This window comes from Dermochelys coriacea, chromosome 6 (assembly GCF_009764565.3).
Source record: "Dermochelys coriacea isolate rDerCor1 chromosome 6, rDerCor1.pri.v4, whole genome shotgun sequence".
In the NCBI taxonomy this organism is placed as follows: domain Eukaryota; kingdom Metazoa; phylum Chordata; order Testudines; family Dermochelyidae; genus Dermochelys; species Dermochelys coriacea.
The window spans coordinates 98,090,472-98,111,629 of NC_050073.1; the positions used below are offsets into that span (position 1 = coordinate 98,090,472).

The following is a 21,158-nucleotide window of genomic DNA, read 5'->3' on the forward strand; positions in this document are numbered from 1 at the left end:
TGCCCACCAGTTATCTTGATCTTTCTGCTTCTGATATATAACATTTTCCACACTCACCATTTTTTTTCTTGCCTACCAGCTTACTCCTACTTGTCACAAGTCAATATTTCTAGTCTCTTACATGTACTGCTTCTGCTCTTCATGATACTGTTCCTTGTTCTCCATGTTTTGCTCCAGTAGCATTTGGTTCTGCTGACTCAGCATCTGGATCTGGCTCAGGAGATGATGGTTCTCTTCTTCCAGATTTCCCTTTAGACGGGTAAGCAGCTAGACAACAGAATAAGAGTGAAATTTTCCTTTTGCACTTGACTTCACTCTGAATGCAATATAATAAATTAGCACAAGTACAGAATTACCTGGGTAGAGTCATAGATTTTTAAGGCCAGAAGGGACCATCATAATCACTTAGTTTGACCTCCTGCATAACATAGGCCAAAGAATTTCCTTCAGTGATTCCTGAATTGAGCCCATATCTTGTGGTAATTTGTCCTCACAAACCCTCTTTGGAGTAGGGGAGTGGTGTTATCCCCATTTTATAGATGGGGAACTGAGGCACAGGGATTAAGTGACATGGCCAAGGTCACACAGGGATTATATAGCACAGCCAGGAGCTGAACCCAGTATCCCGAATCTCAATTTGGCGCCTTACCCACAAGATTATCCTGCTTCCCAATATCCTGTACTTCCCTCTCCCCCGCTCTATCTTGGTAACATTGCCCTTCTGCTACTCAAAAGTCCAGCACCGCAGTGTGCTGAGTATCTCCTGAGCATCACCGGACTCCCTCAACTCCCACTTAAGCAAGGGGAGCTGAGGGTGTTCAGTACTTTGTAGGACTGTGCCCTAAAAAGATGTGGTAGCAAATTCAACTCAACAGAAGTGGCAGGTTTAGATTTAGCCAGCAGGTTTAGAACTCATTCAAGGCCAAGGGGTAACGGATTTCTCCCCCTCCCTCATATTTTGATAAATAAACCGTTTACAACTTTTACCACAGGCAAGTACTCTCAGTTTTATCAGTTCCTTCATGCTGGCTGTCACTGTTTCAATCACATGGAAAAATTCAACATAGTCATCAGGTTAAGACAAAACACTAGTCCTCAAGCCAGGGTCCCCGACCGCAAGGGCAAGCAGCAAAGGAAGGTGGTAGGGGGTAGCTGGTTCAGGAAGTCAGAGGATTCCTCACCTTCCAAATAATTCCTGCCTCTGGGTTTAACCCCTTCTGAAAGCCTTTTTCTCCTGCCTTGCCCCAGCTCACACCAAACATACTCCCAAGGAGCAACATCTACCGTGAAAATTTCCTGCTACTCAGTGTCGTGTAACCAAATCTTCTTCCCTACGGACAGCACATCACCTCTTTCATGTGCCTGCCTCAGAAGCAATAAGCAAATGCGCAGCATGAGTGGCAGCTGAGCTGCAAGTCCGGCTTTCATTTCATTTCATCAACTGAAAACTTAACCACAGGTGATTTTCTTCTGTTGCTTAGAGCTCAAGGTCAACAATTTCCAAAGGACTGGAGCACATTTTAACAGATGCCCTTTTAACATAGAAGGAGACGGCTCCTTTGTAAAGGCTGGCCCTACCTCATGTGGGAAAATATCCTGCTGCTAGATGCTCACCTCACAGTGGTTATCAAGCTTGGTCAGGGAGATATCCATGGACTGGTGCTGCTCCTTCAGCTCATCATAGCGAGCCTGCCAGCGGTTCAGCTCCAGCTGAGAATTATTCAATGAGGTTTTCAACTCCTTAGTGTGTGCATGCAGCCCCTCATACTCTGCCTTTAGCTGGCTATGCAAGAAATTTACCCTGAAAATGAAGAAACCAGGGAGCTTACATATAATACTCAACAACTGAAACCCACAATACCAGTATGCTGAGTCACGGTTGTTAAATCTAAACTGAATTTGTCAAGGCCAATTTTTAAATATTTCTTTATTTGATTGTATCTTACATGTTTGCTACAGCACCAACAATGGCACAAAACGTTCCATCTTTAGAAAAGAATTGAAAGGAAAAGAATACAGAGCATAATGCTTACTACACCTCTTTGGTACTTAAGCATTTAGGATAGGTTACAAGTTTCCACGATAAAAATACATTTAAAAGCATTCTGATGTAAAAACAGCCCCACCGGGCACAGGTAAGAACTATCCATTGGAATTTATTTTCCTGATGCATGAAATGTAAGTGTTATTGTGCACTGTATGTCACAGACATTGCAATACTTCAGTAAATTATACAACTTGTGTTTTTTTAAATCAGTATTAATGCTAAAAATATCTACTATTCCTGAATGCCTTTTAAATAAATAATAAAAAAGAGTGAATTCTGACTCTGTTGACAAATAAATCAAACAAACCTACTTCTCTCCCAACCCTCTAAAATTTTGGGACACTGTGCCAAAGCCCATAGGAAAATGACCCATGGTTGAAAAGAGCAAGCTCAGAGAACCCTGGTTTGCACAGCAGTAGAGCAATAACCTGCATTCTATGAGAACAGCATAAGGTTATATCTTCAGCAAACTCAAAACACATTTGATTTTTAAACATGGTTACAACTATGATGTATACATAAAGCCTGAGGTCTTGCTTACACCAAGCTACTACTTAAAATTTCCCCATGAACTTGCCTGAACAGTTCAGGTTCACTGGTCATAGCAACAACTATAGTTCTACCAGCCTGAAACATTTTTATCACTGTCTTGTCTAAACCTACTCAGAGACTAGCCTACTAGTGGGTTCCAGCATGGTTTAAAATGTGCCCAGTGAGTATACAAACCATTGAGCACACTTTTAAACCATGTTTAGTTCTTGTACTTAAGCCTTGACACAGTGTTGCTAGGCTGGACAGGCTATTACAACTTAAAATAAGGAACATCAGAGCTTTAACTCCTGGCACCAGAGTACATCTTGAACAAATCAGAAATAATATTGTTACAAATGTAAGGGAGACAATATTGGGTATTTGGGTAGCACTTTCAGCTGACACTGAATACAATATTTCTTCTACAAACTTTTTGTAGCAAAGCACCTTCTAGTGATTCCTCAACAACTGGAAGGCATGTTCCTCCTGTTCCCCACCATGGGGCAGATTTCACATTGATTTATGCCCCATGCAATTCCATGGATTTTCATGAGATTGCAATGCCAGAAATCAGCACAGAATTTGGTCAGTAGACCCTTTATAAAACAGATACACATGCGAACAGAAATCATAGCCCCAGCCTATCTGGAATGAATGCAAGTCACAGCAGCAGACTACATCTGAATCACTGACTAACAGTACCCATTTACAATTATTAAAAAGCTGATTATCTACCAGTGATTAAGCAAACATGAGCAGATTAACAAAACAGAGCTATTAGGGAACAGAAATTCTGTTATGACTAGACACACTGAAGAAGGCTTCCAGGAACCTTATGTTAGCACAACAGTGGATTAGAGCAAGTCTATATTGCATAGGATTGAATTTTTATTAATATATGCAAAACACTGTTCCAAGCAGCCATACCTGTCCAGTTCTTCTCTCATCTTTTGATTTTCTCCAGTGGTTATTGCATTTGTTCTCCTTTCTTGCTGCAGAACCCCTCTCTCTGTTTTTAGAACAACTTCCAATTCTTCCAATTCTGCCTTGTATTTTACTAAATTGTTGTACCTACAAGAGACGAATAAGCATCTTCTGGGCTTTGCCTACAAATTTTTATTCCTTTAGCACAAGATTTCTCAGAAGATAAAAATGCGTCCATTAGAAAATAAGACTTCGTCAATATATATACATATTTAGTTGAGTTCAAAAGAAATCTATAGTAAGTGAGTGAATTCAGTCTTGTCTATAAGCCTATAGGGAGGCTGCACAATTATATTTTTGACTGAATTGAAATGCAAGTTGTAAGTACTGTGATCACTCTGTACATCCTGATCAACTGGTACAAAGCAAGGATTTCTCTGCGGTGAAGGAAACCTAAAGGGAGGGTTCCCAGACACTACTGCACCATTTACTCCAACACACCATTCGGAATCAATTACTAGGGGCAGATCCCAAAGCATCTGTGCAGAGCATAAAGAGGCAGCCAAAAACAAGAAAGGAGTGAAATCAACTACTTATATCAGCCCTCAAATATTATATATAGGAGGCAGACAATGTGACACGAGTGCCAAAGAAGTGTTGTTGAAGTGTTGTAGCCTTTTGTAGTGGTTGACTGTGTTGCTCAAATGGTTCTGCTCATTTGGTAATGAGAAATCCCAGAGGGTATCACAGGGGTTTATTTGCCCCAAGGCCTTCACTCTATTTCACCTCCTTATTTATGCAGTTTGCCTATGGAGCCATCAAGGGCAGCAAGGAAGGGAGTGAGAAAGCGCAGTGGTGTCGTCTCTGTGCTGAAGATACTCAGCTTTACAGTGACCCTGCTGGCCCGGTGGAACAATTTCCCTAATGTCTAAAGGAGACAGGCAAGGACGAGGGGTTTGAGTGTCCCTTCCAAGCCATGGCTGCCCATTTTTCAGATAACACTAGTCCCTTACGGCCACCCTGACATAAGGCAAGTTATGGCCACTTTGGACTGTAGTAAGTTGTTCTCAGGTGGATTTTCTGCAACTGGGGTCCTCTGCCAAGGTTTACATTTGCATAAACTGGGGTAGACTATATAGGAATCTGGTTCAGTGAAGTGGAAATGACTAGAGTCTTGACTTAGCACAGCTTTTTGTGACAATGGTGTGCAATCATTGGTGGACGTGGGACAGCAGATTTTCACCCCCATAGCATGCCTCTGCTGGGGCAGGTATATCTGTTGTGATTCATGGAAGAACTCTGTTATAAGAAGAGTCAAAACAGCAGCCAAGCAGAGGATAGAGAACTACATTAAAAAGGTACAGTGAACAAATAGACTTCTACTGCATTCATCCAACCAGGCATTGGCAATTCGCATTTCAAGAGAGGTGAAAGCAGACCAAGGATAGTTAGTTTGCAGTAAACAGTAAAAACAAAACAAAAGAGAGCAGCACCAAAATGTATTGACTCTTGCCAAGTTATTTCTCTTTCAGGCTACCATCCCTCTCCCCCAGGGGTCACATTACAGCCTGTTCCAAATTCCAGCCCAGTGAGCTCCCTCACAGAGGAGTACCTGTCTACTAGACAAAAAGCTGCTCTTTACTATTCATCACCAGGGGCAGTAATAGAGCTGAATTAACCTTGTTTATTTCTCTCGTTCAGCTGCAGGACATTTTAAATACTGAGCGTTCAACATCCACATGATGAATGGAAGATCCTGAACGTGGGGGATAGTTTCTCATGTAAACCTGAGGTATAAGGGGTTAGATTAGATGACCATTGCAGTCTCTTCTAACCCTATGATTCTATAATTATTTTCCCTTTTGTGAAAACATTTATGAATTTTTATTTTTTTACAAACCCCTTGCTTTATACCTCATGCTTTGCCTTTGAATCTTGGCTCTAGTTTAGACTTTTATGTCCAGCTTCAAGAACTATTTTCAAAAGACAGCCCATGTCAATCCCAGAGTTTGACCAAACCAGTTCTACGTCAATATCCTGACAGAGGTCATCAAGGCCTTGTCTGTATGGAGCCGTTCAGAAACTCTCTTTTCACTGCCCTCATGTTTCTGCAGCTTGACTGGCACTAGTATAGATTTGCTACCAGCAGCTTTACACCAGGTGTCCAACTCTGAGCAGGGTTAGACAATCTAGAGGTAAATCAGTCAATGGCCAGTCTTCACTAGTATCCCCATCGTTGGTATAGCACCAGTGCCAGTCCAATGGTGGGAAGATTTCACTATAGGTGCATCCCAGTACTCATTCAGTCTACACTGATCAAGGATGTGAATGGCCGTATTCCTCTACACGCCTGTTCTGACAATATTACTTGGCTTCCACTTGCTGCTGCTCTGTTTGTACTGATACTATGGGTGGATATTTGTGACTGAGAACATTTTTAAAATGCACAGCCATGATGAGAAACATATGCAGAAGCAGCCCACAAAGCAGGATTACCAACCAGCCTTGGTAAGTAAATAATGCAAGTCCCTGCAACATGTAACCCTGCCTGGCAGGACCTATTTTCTCCAGTTGGAAGAGTTATTTCAATATCTGTGATGGATTACAGGTTTCTACACAGCAAGCCATACAGAACTGTGTAATCTCTAGCAGTGGTGGCTAGTTAGTTATTATGATTCCTTAGTAATAAGTAGTATCCAAAGTACTCCAAAAATGCAGAAGATGGATCCAGTTCCTCTCAGCACAAGACAGCCAAACACAGTATAAAGAAAATGTTGTTTTTAATAGACGCCCTGTAACATGTCAACTACTCCTTTCCCTGCCAAGTCAAACCCACATCTTCTGTATATGGCTAGGCTTTGGCAGACTATTTCACTGTACTTAGATACAACCTATGTGGTGGGAATAGGATCTGCATTCATGATCATCATCTGAGAAAAAAAACAAACTATTGCCTGGTAGCCTGGAACAAAGAAACCTTGTTCAGACACGTTATAGAGTAGACAGTTACTTCATGCCTGCTGCATTTCCTGGGTGGCACATCCTAGTTGAAGGTGAAAATGAGAAATTTCCTGCCATCAGTTAAATACCTCCTGAGTAGCAGACGAAAACAGCTGACTTCGCTGCCTGCTATTTTGCCAACTTCCTCCCTGGACTGCTCTCAGCCTGTTGTGCCCCATGTTGCACACAGATAAAAAAAAAGTGACATGCATATTTTTTTCTGACAGCCAAACAAAGATATAGGCTGGCCTTACTTGACTAATATTTTCCCAACTTGACCTGAGATGAGATTATGGAGAAGCGCATTCTACTCTTAAAACTGCCTAAATCAATCTGTTCTGAGTACATAAAAGGTCACCATCTGTTTCCACTCCAGCATTTTTCACTGGTAGTTATGTCCCAGCAATAGTTGGGGCAAGAGAGTTTGAAACATTATCACTGGCATAGGCAATGATGATCATAGCGCTTATCAGTGACAACAACCTATTTTTCAGCAAACCACTGACTCCTCAGGCTGCAACCGTTTAATTATTGATACTCATCAAGAAAACAAGGAAATCAACAAATTATATTTGCACACGGCAGTGTGATAATCGAAGGCAAGGCTTACATCAGTGGGAACCATTAATCAGTCTGCGAAAGACACAGCAAGCAGGGATGGTGCCTGTGTAATCACTTATAGCTCATTTAGCTGACAGTCAGGCAGCTGTCCTGTCATACAGCTCTAATGGATATTTTCATCACAGCACGTTTATTTCTGTTCCCCTCTCAAATCCTGCTTGTATGGCCAGATCCTTCAAGTTTAGGACAGAAAACTTTCTATTAATCCGCCTCCCCAGGACACTGTCAACTTAATCTGAGCCTGAAGTTCATCTTTTATATAAAAATTAAATGTGAATAGAGATATGTTGGGGAAAATAACATAAAAAAAACATTAAAATTAAAATTCTTTGGGTTTTTTTCTTTAGAGCAGTGAGTGAGAAAAACATTCTTGGGCATTAGACCAATACATGATCACCAGAAAGTGAAAACAACTAGCAACTAAAAGTGGAACATACAAGTCTAATTTCATTGTGCAAACTGAAGCACCTAAATAGCACAGAAGGTTAAAAGTAGAAGGAAAACAAAATATATAAAAAACATGATTTATATCTATCCCAACAGCGTCCCTTAGGGTATGTCTACACAGCAAAGAAAAACCTGCAGCTGGCCCAGGCCAGCTGACTGGTCTTGGGCTGTGGGGCTGCTTCATTGCTGTGTAGACGTCCGGGCTAGAGATGGGGTGCGGACTCTAGAATCCTGTGGGGTGGGAGATCTCAGAGCCTAGGCTCCAGCTTGAGTTTGAACGTTTACTCTGCAATTAAACACTCCCATAGCATGAGCTCTGTGATCTCCTGACACAGGTCAGCCACTGGTGTTTAACTGCAGGGCAGACATAGCCTCTATGACAGTGGTTTTCAACCTATTTTCATTTGTGGACCCCTAAAAAATTTCAAATGGAGGATCCCTTTGGAAATCTTAGGTATTAGTCTGCGGACCCCTAGGGTTGAAAATCACTGCTCTAGGACAACCTCTGTTGTCACAATAATCCATATCTTTCCTCCATACAATTCTCAGTGATTCATATTGTTTCACAGTTCTCAAGATACAAATCATTCTCACTTTGCTAGTTAATTAGCTGATCTATAGGTTTTACCCTGTGACTCTACAACCACAAAACAGGACCAGGGAAATCTTTTAAGGGTCTACATTTTAAAGACATTAAGGGCAAAATTTTCAAAAGTGCCTAAATGATCAAGGATCCTAAGTCCCATTTTCACAAGTGCTTAGATACTTAGGATCCTACATTTCATTGAAAGGCACCTGCTTTGTAATTTCCAAATTCACACTGTTACAATTTCAAATACCTACTCCTTTGCAGCTGATTATGTTTCCAATCTTAACCCCTTGATGAAAGAAAGAATAGGAAGGAAGGCCTCCAAAAGGAATGAATTACTCTGATGAAATGCTAGTTATGTCTACTCTCAGAACAAAAAGGAAAATAGAAATCTGCAACTTGAGTACTTAGCACACACTAGCCATGCAATTCCCTTGGGTACTGCTGAACTATAATTCCCTTAGTAGTGACTATTCAGCACATTGTAATGCATCTTAAAAATTCATACCTTTCCCCAAGAGCTTTGTGCTCCAATTCCAGATTTTTGTGCGATGTTTTCAGGCAGCTGTGCTGCTTTATTAGCATTTCATATTCTGTGGACTGTCGCTCATGCAGTGAGGCAAAGTGTTCGTGGTCCTGCAGCAGTGACTCATATTCAGTTTTTAGCTGCTCTTTCTGTTTCAGTAGATTTTCATTCTCGTTTTCCTTAGCTGTCTGCTGGTTTTGGAGTAAAGCATTCTGGGCCATCAGTGAAGTGCTCTGGGAGCTCAGGGTTGAATTTTCTACCTAAAGTTTCTCAAATAAAAAGTAATTATATTTATATACAAATGCTGGTACACACCACAGACATGCTATGCAGTATACACTCAGACATGGATAAACATACACAAAGGTGCTTATACAGTTATTGGGAACATGAAGAAATTTGGAAAGGACACTTGAGCAACCTTTTAGTATTACTGGTAATGTACAGGATATGAAGTCATGGCATACGTGAGATCAATGTTTGTCCTGTAGCAAGACAATCCCAAAGCTGGTACAGCAATATTAAGACTAGAATTGAGAAAGGTAAGTAACCTAAAACATTTGGCTCCCATGTATAACTCTGACAAGAGTGTACAAGAACTGAAGTTGCTCCATGTTGTATATAACTGAATGCAAGTTTGTTAATTTTATCTAATGCAAGTGGGGGTGAAATTCACCACTGTGCAGGGGGCCAGTATGAATCTATATCTCTGTTAAGATCACTTTTGGTACTTTCGTGGTGCATTGGCTTTGTTGTGACCATGTGGTTATGAGTAGGACTAAGTGAATCTAAACTGGTGTAAAGTGCATGTTGAAAAGATGGAAGAAAGTAAAGTTGAAGTAGAGGGCAGTGTAGGGCTAGTTTAAAAAGTTTCCATTGAAACTGCTTTGATAGAAAATTGGGTTTTCAATTAAATGAAATTGTTCTCCAAAAGTTTCTGCTTTTCATGGAAAATTCTGATTTTTCATCAAGAAACCAAATGAAAACTGAAATATGTTGATTTGGATATGTTGCCTCATTCTCACTTCCCCAGGAAAGTTCCTTCTGGGACACAATATGAAAAGAAAAAAAGAACTAACATGAAGAAGGAATATATGGTATGCTAGCTGGAATAGCAAATCTGGATAACTAATTACTTCTTCCCAAGTACTATAAATAGCAATTTCTTAATAGTGATGAGCCAAGGCTGAAATTTTGGATCCAAACCTTTTTAATTGGAAGGAAATTCAGATCTGAATCTGAACTCTCCTGCTTTAGCACCATCTACACTGATTATTGTCAAACACTGAAATCAGTCTTCTCAGCTTCCGTCCTCTCTACACAACCAAAATCAAATCCAAAAGTTTCCTGACACATTGGCATTTGGTTCTTCTGACCTGGAGCTTGGCTGTTTGGGTCTGCAAAGCAGTGTTGTGCTCCTGAAGGAAGACACTTTGCTTCTGTAGTGTCAGGATCTGATTGTTGAAAGAGACATTCTGCATTTCCAAGTGCTTCAGCTGTTCTTTAAGCAGCTGCTTCTCAACATGGAGGGCTGCATTCTAACAGAGAAATAGAATGTAAGTATGGGGGGAGAAAAAAATTATTTTTTTATGTTCTGATTATTTACAGCCCTATCAAAGGTGAGAACAAACTTCTGAAACCCCTTAAGCTCTGAAGTTTTAGTAGCAAATACTTCACAGCATTAAATCAAAGGTAGGATAGATGTTATGGTGCAAGATTCACCCCTGCACAGAGGCCAGCACAAGACCTATTTGTCATGCAAGTCCCACATAGACCCTAACGTGAGGGCGTAAGTGGTGCATAGGCCTGGTGTTGGTTCTCTGCATGTGAGTGAATTTCCCCAGCAATGACAAAATTATTCCAAACTGTAGTACTTTTATGATCCATTTCCATAGCATCTGAGCTCCTGACAATCTTTAATGTATTTATCCTCGTAACACCCTGTGAGGCTATCAGACCCATTTCACAGATGGGGAACTGAGGCATGGACTTGCCAAAGGTCCCCCAGGAAGCCTGTGGTGGAGCAGGGAATCAAACCCCTCAGTCCCAGGCTAGCACTCTGACCATTGATCCTCTCTGGATACACAGAACTCGGGGTTGCTTCCTGCTTTAAAAAATGACATAAACATCCCCAAATGCCTTATACCCGCATCCGGAAGGAGAAGACTTACATTCCTTTCCAGCTCTATAGCCCTGTCTTTCACTTTCAACAGCTCCATTGTTGTTTCTCGGTGTCCCGTCTCCCATTTCTCTTTCATCTGGTGGGTGGAAACGAATTTTTCTGCAGGAGATTTTAACGAGTTCTGCACACATTGCCCATCTTCTTGGCTTTGCTTAAGAACTTCAAAGTCCTTCTTTATCTGTGAAGTAGACAAGAAATATGCTTGTAAAACTGGCTTTTTGGAAAGTAATTGCAGCACATTCAAATAAATAAAACATTAATAATAATAACAATTAGGTCTTATGCAGAATTTTTTCTCATGATTTCAAAATACTTTATAAAAGATGGGGTAGGGGTAGAGTATTATTATTCACATTTTATGGATAGGGAAAGTGAGACAGAGAGGTGAAATTATAGATCAGGAAAAGAATGCACATCCCTCACTCCCAGCCAGGTGCCCTCTCCACTTGAACTCCCTGCCTCCTAATAAATAAAAATAATATAAAGGTTATACCTGGGGTGGGGATTTTAAAAAGAATTCAACATTGGCATAACTCTGCTCTCATTGAAGATTATTATTTTTTACTTGTATTACTGTAGCACTTAAGAGCCCTAGTCATGACAAGGAACCCATTGAGCTACATGCTGAACAAACACAGAACAAAAAGATGGTGCTGGCCCCAAAGAGCTTACAATCTAAGCATAAGACAAGAGACAGCAGATGGTGGTAAAACTCCATGACTTCTAAAGGAAACAGGACTAAGCCAAAGCTGAGCACTCTTGAAAATCTCATCCTGGACTTCAAAAAAAACCCATAATGCCGGTATTATTATTAATTATTATTATTGATTAGGATAGAGGTGGGCAAACTACGGACCGCGGGCAACATCCAGCCTACGGGACAATCCTGCCTGGCCCTTGAGCTCCCGGCTGGAGAAGCTAGCCCCCGGCCCCTCACCTGCTGTCCCCCCCGCCCCCGCAGCCTCAGCTCACTGTGCCGCCAAGCGCTCTGGATGGCGGGTCTGCAAGCTCCTGCTGGGCAGTGCAGCGGCGTGGCTGGCTCCAGCCGAGCAGCACGGCTGCCAGACATGCTGCTTTAAGCTGCATGGTAAGGGGGAGGGAAGTGTGTGTGGGGGGGTTGGATAAGGGGCAGGAGATCCTGGGGGGCAGTCAGGGGACAGGAAGCAGTTGGATGGGGCAGAGGTTCGGGGGGCCTTTAGGGGTTGGGGAACGGGGCGGGGGTGTTGGATAGGTGTGGGAGTTTTGGGCGGCCTGTCAGGGGCGGGGGTGTGGATGGGGGTCGGGGCAGTCAGGGGACGGGGGGGGTTGGATAGGGAGTGGGGTCCCCGGGGGGCCATTGGGGTGGAGGGTTCCGGAGGGGGCGGTCAGGGGACAAGGAGCATGGGGGGTTAGATGGGTCGGGAGTTCTGAGGGGGGCGGTCAGGGGCGGAAAGTGGGAGGGGGCGGATAGGGGTTGGGGGCCAGGCTCTTTGGGGAGGCAAAGCCTTCCCTACCCAGCCCTCCATATAGTTTGGAACCCCAATGTGGCCCTCAAGCCAAAAAGTTTGCCCACCCCTTGTCTAGGATATAATAGAAGAAGGCATTTAAGTCAAATAAGAGTTTTTTTGCTACCTGTTCCTCTTGAGTAAAAATGCATGTGTGCCATGCCAACCTATAGAATAGCTAAACCTTACACCTTAAAATGGAGTTTCCTCTTACCGTATTTAGCTCATTCTGCAACTGCTGATTCAAGTTAAGAGATTCTTCCACTTGAGCCTCTAACAATACAATCTTTTCTTCTTTAACGGCTAGTGTTGTCTTTAATGCAGAGTCAGTTTTGCTTTCCAGAATCTTATATTTGCTGAAAGTAATGAGAACAGCATTCCAACATTTGTCACTGAAAAACATGCAACCATCTGGCTTGCAGACATTTCTCTCCAACATCACAAATCTCATAATTACATACATTTGATTCCTCATATACACCTGGTTTCCATCACTATTCTATATTTTTGCATTTGGGCAAAAGTAAATTGAAAGATTACTGAGGAGGAAAAAAATTGCTTATGGGGAAGTCCAATGGATTTTAATATGGATAAAACCAATTCAGTTCTATAGAAGAACAAGGACTACAGAATTCAATATAGAATAACCTTTCTGATTTTCTTTTTAACCATACTGTAGAATTTAATAGAAAATTATATCCCTGCTGTGGATTTCTATAGCTTGGGGGGAAACCCAATCCTACAGAATTCTGCATTAAGCATATAATTCTCCATTAAATTCTCCAGGACAGTTCAAAAAGCCTATAGAAAGAAGATCTTTTTGGTTAAATTCTATAGGACTTGCCCATCAGGGATGTCCTGTGCCACACCTTTACACATTGTATTTATTTTCACATCTAGCTGGATCACCACTTAAATGTTAGAAGCATGGAATGCACCATATAAAGGATAATGGTCAAGTACAACATCTTTTATCTTGCCAGCAGAGTTCAACTATAAATATAGTTAGCAGGTGGCAAAAATGGTTACCCATCTTAAATCTAAAAGTCACCTCCCTTCTCAAATGAAGGCAGAACTTAGGACACTAATCTCCAGAAGGGTTTCCAGAAGTAGGTTCATGAACATAAGTGAATAGAAATCAGGTTACTAGATATGTACATGCAAACCTTGATTCTGAACCCACACTAATTTCTACATGGGTATAAACTCCTTTGACATCACTGGTGTTACTCCTGGTATAACTCACTGTAAAAGAGGTCAGAATCCTACTCTCCACCTTCTAAATTTATAGGGGGACACAAAACAGTTGTAATCCAAATGTACTGCAGTATAATGCTATGTAATGATTTTACAAAGTTAATGTCACCAGTACAGCACATTGAACTGGAATTTACTTCTCCTTCAAGTAGATACAGAACACCCATTAAGACTTGTTACAGTGGCTTTGCTATTGTTAGAAAACAAAATCTAAGACAAATAGTTTCATGTAATTTCTCTTGGCTAGGACATGAAAGCATAATTTCAATGGGAGTGGGTGGAAGTGGGAGGGACACAAAATGTGAAAATGAAAAAGCAAAAGGCTGTGGTTAGCAGGGTTTAAGGAGTTCTGGAGTTACACTGTTAAAGGAGCTCAGTTTCCTCACTTGTCATTGCCATTGTCATCCTGTAGCAGCAGCTCTTTGTTCAATCCAATCTTTTCCAGCTCTTGGCTCAGTTTGTCCATCTCACTAGTCAACTGTTGTCTCTTTAACTTTTCAAGGACCAAATCCTGTAACAACACAAACATCATTAACCATCATACAGAAGACAGTGATAAATTACACAGTACCAGTGATTTTAAAAACCTGACATATGATAAGGGCATTGGGTGAAACCCTGGCCTCATTAAAATCAAAGGGAGTTTTCCCATTGATTTCAACGGGATCAGGATCTCACTCATTGTTTTTTGGAGCCTGTTTCTTCTCTCAGACCTGTGTAAATTAAGAGCACCTGCACTATACATCACTGTGAGAGGAGAATCAGATGCTTTGTTTTTAAATAGCAATCTAGTTTCATTCTCTATTTGAGATTTCTCAAATAAAATAGAAGGATTTTTCCTTCAGCTTTTTGCCTTTGCTAATTTGTATTTAATTCTTTATGCTTCCTTTAGCATCACTGTTGCTAGCATATTGTAACACTGAGACAGGTTTGTTAGTGAATTGATATTGGGCCAGCAGAGGGAGCTCACAGTCTTCTGAGTCTAACCAAAAGAAGAAGAAGAAGAAACATTTTAGAATTACATGTAAAAGTATTTTTTTGTAATCTTCAGAATAGCACAAAAATTAACTAATGAAACACAAACACATGTACAGTGGTGGGACTTCAATTTGCGAATTTCGTGTGATAATTAAATAAGTTTTTCAGTTTACTAACCTCTACGTTTACAATACTGAAGGCATTTCTTAAACCTAGGGCTTGTCTACACGTGGAAATTTACCAGCATAATTATAGCAGTATAACTCCTAGTGCGGACACTCTTACTCTGGTATTCAAGTGGCTTTTTCTGGTTTAGGTTATGTTGCTTTCAAAGCAGTATTAATTACACCAGAATAAAAAAGTGTATACCCAAGGAGTTATACTAGTATAAATATAGTGGCATAATTATACCAATATAATTATGCAAGTGAATTTCCCTGTGTTGATAAGCCCTAAGTATGTAAAAGGAAATACTGACATGTAAGGTAACCCTCTTGGTTTCATTGTCAGACTCCATTTCCAAAAGCAACAAATGATTTTGGGTGCCCAACTGGAGACATCTTTAAAAAGAGTCCTGATTTACCTAATCACCCAGAACGCTTTTGAAAATTTAGGCATATTATATATATACATACATATACACACACACACACACACACACACACACACACACACACACACCATAAACAATGGGTGAAATCCTGGTCTCACTGAAGTCAACAGAGTTTTGTCATTGACTTCCATGGAGCCAGGATTTTGCCCAGTACTTACACTTTTGTGATTCAAATAAGCTATTGGAAAAATGGTATTATAAATAACACCTGTCAAATTTAAGCTTGCACACAAGACCCAGAGCTACTTAAATGGTTCTGCATGACCTCTGAGATGATTATATACCAACAGGATACGGATTATGGGTGCAAATGTCTATTTTGACATTGAAGGTGCAGATTCTTTTAACTGTTTATGCATGTTCTTTCTACTGACAATATGACTGCCATAAATTTTCTTTTATATGTAGGTATTTTTAAAATTTAAATTTAAAAACCAGAGGACACTGTCAGTTGATGTAAGGATTTAAGATAGGGCAAAATGCTGGGCAAAATTCTTGAACTTAAATCTACCTCAGGGTGTTATGCTAAGGCTTGGTCTCCACTACCAACGTGTGTCAGTATAACTATGTTGCTAAGGGGTACGGAAAATACACACTCCAAGTGACATACTGACCTAACTCCCACTGCAAACAGTGCTATGTCGATGGGAGGGCATCTCCTCTCGACACAGCGACTGCCTCTCAGGGAGGTAGAATGCCTATACCTATGGGAGAAGCTCTCCTGCTGGCATAGGTAGTGTCTTCACTAAGTGCTAAAGTGCTGTAATTGTAGACAAGCACTAAGACTACTTCCTCACGAAGATCCTTTCTTAAACCATCCTTGGGAGGAGAGGGGCAGACAACTGACTACAACCTTTTTCCCAAGAAACATTTTCTAAAACTAAAGGAAGTAGATGTTTAACAGCAGCTAGAATGAATTAACAAATGTGGGGTTTTTTTAAATTAAAAAATTCAAATGTTATCTCCTCAAAGAAATTTAGCCCAATTTGTACATATGAAATCATTTTTTTAGACCACAGAAGACTAAACAGAAGTATAGATAATAACAGCACTCAGGTTTTCACTTTATCTTGTTTAAAGTAATTCTGAAAAAACATCAGCCTAATTTGTAAACTAGACACTGGTGGCTTGAAGACTTTTAAAATAAAACCAACTTTCAACATAATAATTATATGCTCTGTGCTTATGCTGTGGCATCCCTTAAAAACTTGGTCATTTAACTAAGTTACCTCAATATCTACAATATTCCTTTACATGTCCTTATACTTTCTACAGAAAATTCTTTGAATATTAAAAATACTTCCTTGGACACCAATCCTGCAACCACATCTGAATGTGTTCATGCAAACCCCACTGGTTTCAAGGCTAAAGGCTCCAGCCATATGGATATGACTGCAGGAACAAGTCCTTATTAACCTTGTGCAACAGGTATGCTTTTAAAGAGCCACTACTGTACATGAGGCACAGTAAGTAGTGTTGCCTTGTGCCACAGCAGAAAAGGGTCAGGACTCCTCTATAGTGAATGCAAAGCTAAGCTTGATTATAGAGTAATGGACATAAGACAAACTGAAGTTCTAGAATTCTACTTCCTCGAGCAGCACAACCTGTGATGCCTAAAGTCACAACTAAGGGTCTCTCGGTCTCCTTAATTCAAGGTCTGGATGAAACTGGCATGGAATGGACCACAGTCTACACTACATAGCATAAATTAAATAAATAAAATGCATATGATTAAGGCAATATTATTATTTTGATTACCTCTCTCAATGTAGCTAGTGTTCTTTTATCAATGGTAACTTGCTTGATAAGGTCTTTATTGTCTTTTTCAAATTCTTTCATCCTATTAGATGAGTCTCTGAATCGAGCCATTTCTTTTTCAAGTGTTCTGTTTTCCTTTTCCACAGCCGCCAGCTTTACTGTGTTATCATCCAAAATAGCATCTTTCAACTCCACCTGCTGCCAAAGCCTTTTTGTTTCCTTCTCCAGCAGCTTTTTGTCTTTCTCCAGTTGGGACACTTCTTGCTCCAGCACTTTGTTCTCCTTTTCTAACCTCTCCTGCCATTTGCTGGAAATCTTCAGCTCTTCAAGTTTTCTCTGGAGGGCCTGATTTTCACTTTCCATTCCTTGTAGCTCTTTCTCTAGCTCTTGGGTTTTTTTGCTGCTGTTCTCCAGGATCTGCTGAAGCCTCTGATTCTCAGAGTTCACACTCTGATAGCTCAGCTCCAGCCTTTCTGACTTCTTTCCCAATATTTTTAACATTTCCACATTTTTCCTTAGCTCCTCTTTCTCCCTCTCCAGCTCTTTATTTTCTGCCTCTATCTGTGCCATTTTTGTGCTGGTGAATCTCATGGTCTCTACCATCCTCCTGAGCTCCAGGTTCTCTTCATCCAGTTGCTTGCTGTCCCTCTGCAGGTCCTCTAGCCGGATGGAAACATTCTGTAAGGTATCCAGGGACTTTCTCAACTTCCTGTTCTCCACTTCCAGATCCCCATTTTCCTGCTCTAGAACCTCAACTTTTTCTGTTACAATTTTCATGGCTGCTGCCTTCTTTGTGAGCTGTTCAGTCTCCCTCTCTAGCCGATGGAGCTCTTTCTCCATTTCCTCCACTCGTTCTACCTTTTCTTTAACCTGTTCAAAATCTTTATGCAATTGTTTCTTCTCAAACTCCAGCTTGCTGAGTTTGCTACTAGTCTCTGTAACTGTTTCATGGAGCATCTTGTTCTCTTTTTCAATGTCTTTTACTCTGGCCTCGCTACTAACTTGAGCCCTCTGTCTCAGGGACAAAACCACTTGGTTGAGGTGGTCGTTCTCTTGTTTGAGGTCCATTATCTACATTAAAAATAAAATAAGGAGAGAGTTATCTACAGTAGAGTAGATTGTACCTGAGGTGATCCTAGTGAGTATGCTTTTTTATAGCAATGTAGAATCTGGCAATTTACCCTCGAAGCAGTCAGAACTCTGTATTAACAAAACAATGCCCATTTAACACAACACAAATTCTTCAACCATTAGCCATTGTCATCCCTGACTCAAACCCTCCCCACCAACCCAAACTAAGGAAGAGACTTCTTGAAGAAAATTTGGTTTTATCTAGCCCTTTTAATACCATGTACGAGGTATCTTAAGGTACTAGTGAGTTAAACATTGTGCTTTATTCCTTTCAAATCTTGAACTAAGCAGGTCTAGGAAGAGTCAATACATGGATGGGAGATCTCCGTGGAAGAGTTTGGACTTGATGATTTATGAGAAGCCACTCCTGTCTCTGAGTCAGATTGAACCAATGCCCTAGCACAGTGCTCAGGGGCACTGTTTCCTCTCTTTCTAGGTTCATATTCTCCACTCATCACTGTGAAAACTGAAAGCACAAGTGCCCTCTTTCTTATAAGATATAAAATTAATGTGCTGAACACTAGTAGTTGTTAAAGAGTTCATTAAAAAAATATTCTTTGTAACGGAAGAGAGTTCATCACGATTTCTTGCCAAATTCCAGCTGAGGTAATTATGTTAGACCAAATACTCAAATCCTTAGTCAGATTTTTACCTAGTTCTTACTCAGGCAGAACACCTACCGAAGTCAAATGGAGTTAGGCCTGAGTAAAGGACATCCCTACTCTAGTTTTTGCCTACCGTAGTTTTCTTCACTTCCTGTCCTAAATGTGAAGCATCCACTTCCTATCATGTCATGAAGAATTCCTGTGTGCTTTTACACAGCGGATGTGCTTCACTACAGCTGTATTTCAGGGCTGGAGTTTTCCTGGAGTATAAATCTGTAAAGCACTTAAGAATGCTTCGGGATGAAAGACACTATATAAATGCAAGGTTTATTTTTATTATTTAACCTCACCCCAGCCTTGTCACACAAATCAATTTAATATATTTTAAAAGCAAGCATACCATCCTCCATGGACCTACATGTCTATTCCCATTCTTAAATTACTAAGTATGAATGACACCTTGTAAGCTTGTAAAATAGTGGTATTGTACTTTGAATTGCATCACAGTGGTAAAGGCTGCAGGGTATTTAAAATGTCAATCTTACGGATGTAGTAGCTTTCTCAGCATTTTTTGATTAGATCAAGTAAGTCTAAGAAAACTACCATGACACACAGCTGGTGTCAATCCAATCTTCTTCAGCAATATGGGATTTGAATTGTACATCCTAATCTAGTCAAGGCTTTTTGAAGGGCAGGGAAGAACCAATGTTACAAACAACCTGAAGGTTCCCAAAGAGCAATGGGATGAGCAGCAGACACCATCACATGTAGTTATTTTTGCTCAAAGACACCTTGACTTATATTTGAATGAGTGTTCTGCATGCAATACGCTCTGCGGTCTATTACCAAGCCTCTGAGCCATTGAGACCCTCTAAATGGCCATGGTAAAATGACCACTACTAAGCATAAGCTTTTGGATCACATTTATGAAGTCAGCACCTGTCTGTCTTTGTCGGCTTTTACAGTCTCCATGACATCCTGTAGCTGTTCTTTCTCTTTTATCAGCTCCTCGCTTAAAGTCTCCAAGTCTTGGCTGCTTTGTTTCTCTTTTTCAATCTGATTTTGCAACTTCTCAATCTGCATGGAAAAAGCACCACAAAATACATCAGACAACAAATTGAACCATGACTATTTTTATTTCAGGGCATTTTGAAAAGTAGAGATTAAATAGATGGCCAAGATACTATCCGTTCCGGAAGGGTTACGTCAAACCAACAAGACTGAGTAAACTAACCCTTCCTTTCTGAAAGTTGCCAACCACTGTTTAACCAACTATACAAATTTAGGTCAGAATATTCAAAAATCTGAAAGTCAGTCAGGGACTAGGGGTGAAATCCTAGCCCTATTTAAGTCAATGGTAAAACTCTCATTGATTTCAATGAGGCCAGGATTTCACACCTGGATACCTCAAGTTGGACACCCAAAATGGAGGCCCATGAAATTAGAGAAACTTCTAAAAACGTGGCTGCTAACTATCCAGCAAGTCTGAGGGAACTATGGTTTGGTTTACTGTTCTTTTTTAAATTACCTCGTCCTCCATTAAAACCTTCTCTATCATCACCCCTTTTCCCCATATCTGACACCCAGGCCCTTGAGTAGAAGTTCTGAGTCCCCCCACCATTAATATTTGCCTTGCTGCTGCATTTAAAAAAACCCAAAACCTTCCCACTCTACAAAAATCCATTGTTCATTCTTGGACATGCAGTTTTGTCAACATCAGGAATCTCAGCATTATAGGTCTCTATACAACATGTGTGAAGAAGACACATTTTGTTAAAGAAACACCTGATAAACCCAATGTAAGATACTTTACAAGCCTTATATCCCTTAGTATCAACAGACCATGTACCACTGACACAGTAGCTGAGCAGGCAAATGACTGTGCAGTAACTTCTTCTCAAATCTCCTTGAATACGTGACAGAGTCATCAGCAACATGATCAGATTGTGATATTCAATCAACACTCGCAGACTAGGTTAGCTCCCATCACAGTCTATGTCCCTGTTTCAAAGTGATATATCATTAGCAAAGAATTTTCTGTTTCGTGAATCTCAGCTGTTCTTGATCACAACACTTTAAACCCACTGGCATTTTTGCTCCTCTGTTTCATTCCCACACATTCTGCCCCGCCCCTGCACTGGCACTCTCTATTACTGGGTAATCCTACTCATTTAAGGGAGAGGATCAAACCTTTAGGTAACCGAGGCTTGGTAACACTCTCCCACTGCCAAAACAGGAGCAAATCAGACTAATGCTGGGCCCACAAGTGCTGGTACTGATATAGTGTCACAACTTGAGGTATCAAAGAAATATGTATGTGGTAAGTCAAAGTCAACTGCAGCTGTTCAAATGACTTAAGTGGGTGGGCACCAGAGATATTTGTTGGGCACTTTATATCCTTAGATCTCAAGTTCTGAGTGTTTTAATTAGAGAACCTAGTTTGAATGACTGTCACAAAGGGGCTG

At 40.7% G+C, this 21,158-nt stretch overlaps 1 protein-coding gene across 4 annotated transcripts in view; it reads right to left on the reverse strand.

Moving 5' to 3' along the window:
- The window catches only part of CCDC88C (coiled-coil domain containing 88C), a 122,752-nt gene that overhangs the window by 15,612 nt on the left and 85,982 nt on the right, over positions 1–21,158 (reverse strand). For all 4 annotated transcript variants that reach the window (XM_043515964.1, XM_038406408.2, XM_038406407.2 and 1 more), the window contains exons 14-23: positions 19,633–19,770; positions 16,958–18,028; positions 13,995–14,119; positions 12,566–12,707; positions 10,857–11,045; positions 10,062–10,223; positions 8,668–8,945; positions 3,506–3,649; positions 1,615–1,801; positions 122–267 (exon numbers count right to left, since the gene is read on the reverse strand). In XM_043515964.1, coding sequence (XP_043371899.1) covers positions 122–267; positions 1,615–1,801; positions 3,506–3,649; positions 8,668–8,945; positions 10,062–10,223; positions 10,857–11,045; positions 12,566–12,707; positions 13,995–14,119; positions 16,958–18,028; positions 19,633–19,770 — 2,582 coding nt within the window. The remainder of the gene's footprint in view (positions 1–121; positions 268–1,614; positions 1,802–3,505; positions 3,650–8,667; positions 8,946–10,061; positions 10,224–10,856; positions 11,046–12,565; positions 12,708–13,994; positions 14,120–16,957; positions 18,029–19,632; positions 19,771–21,158) is intronic.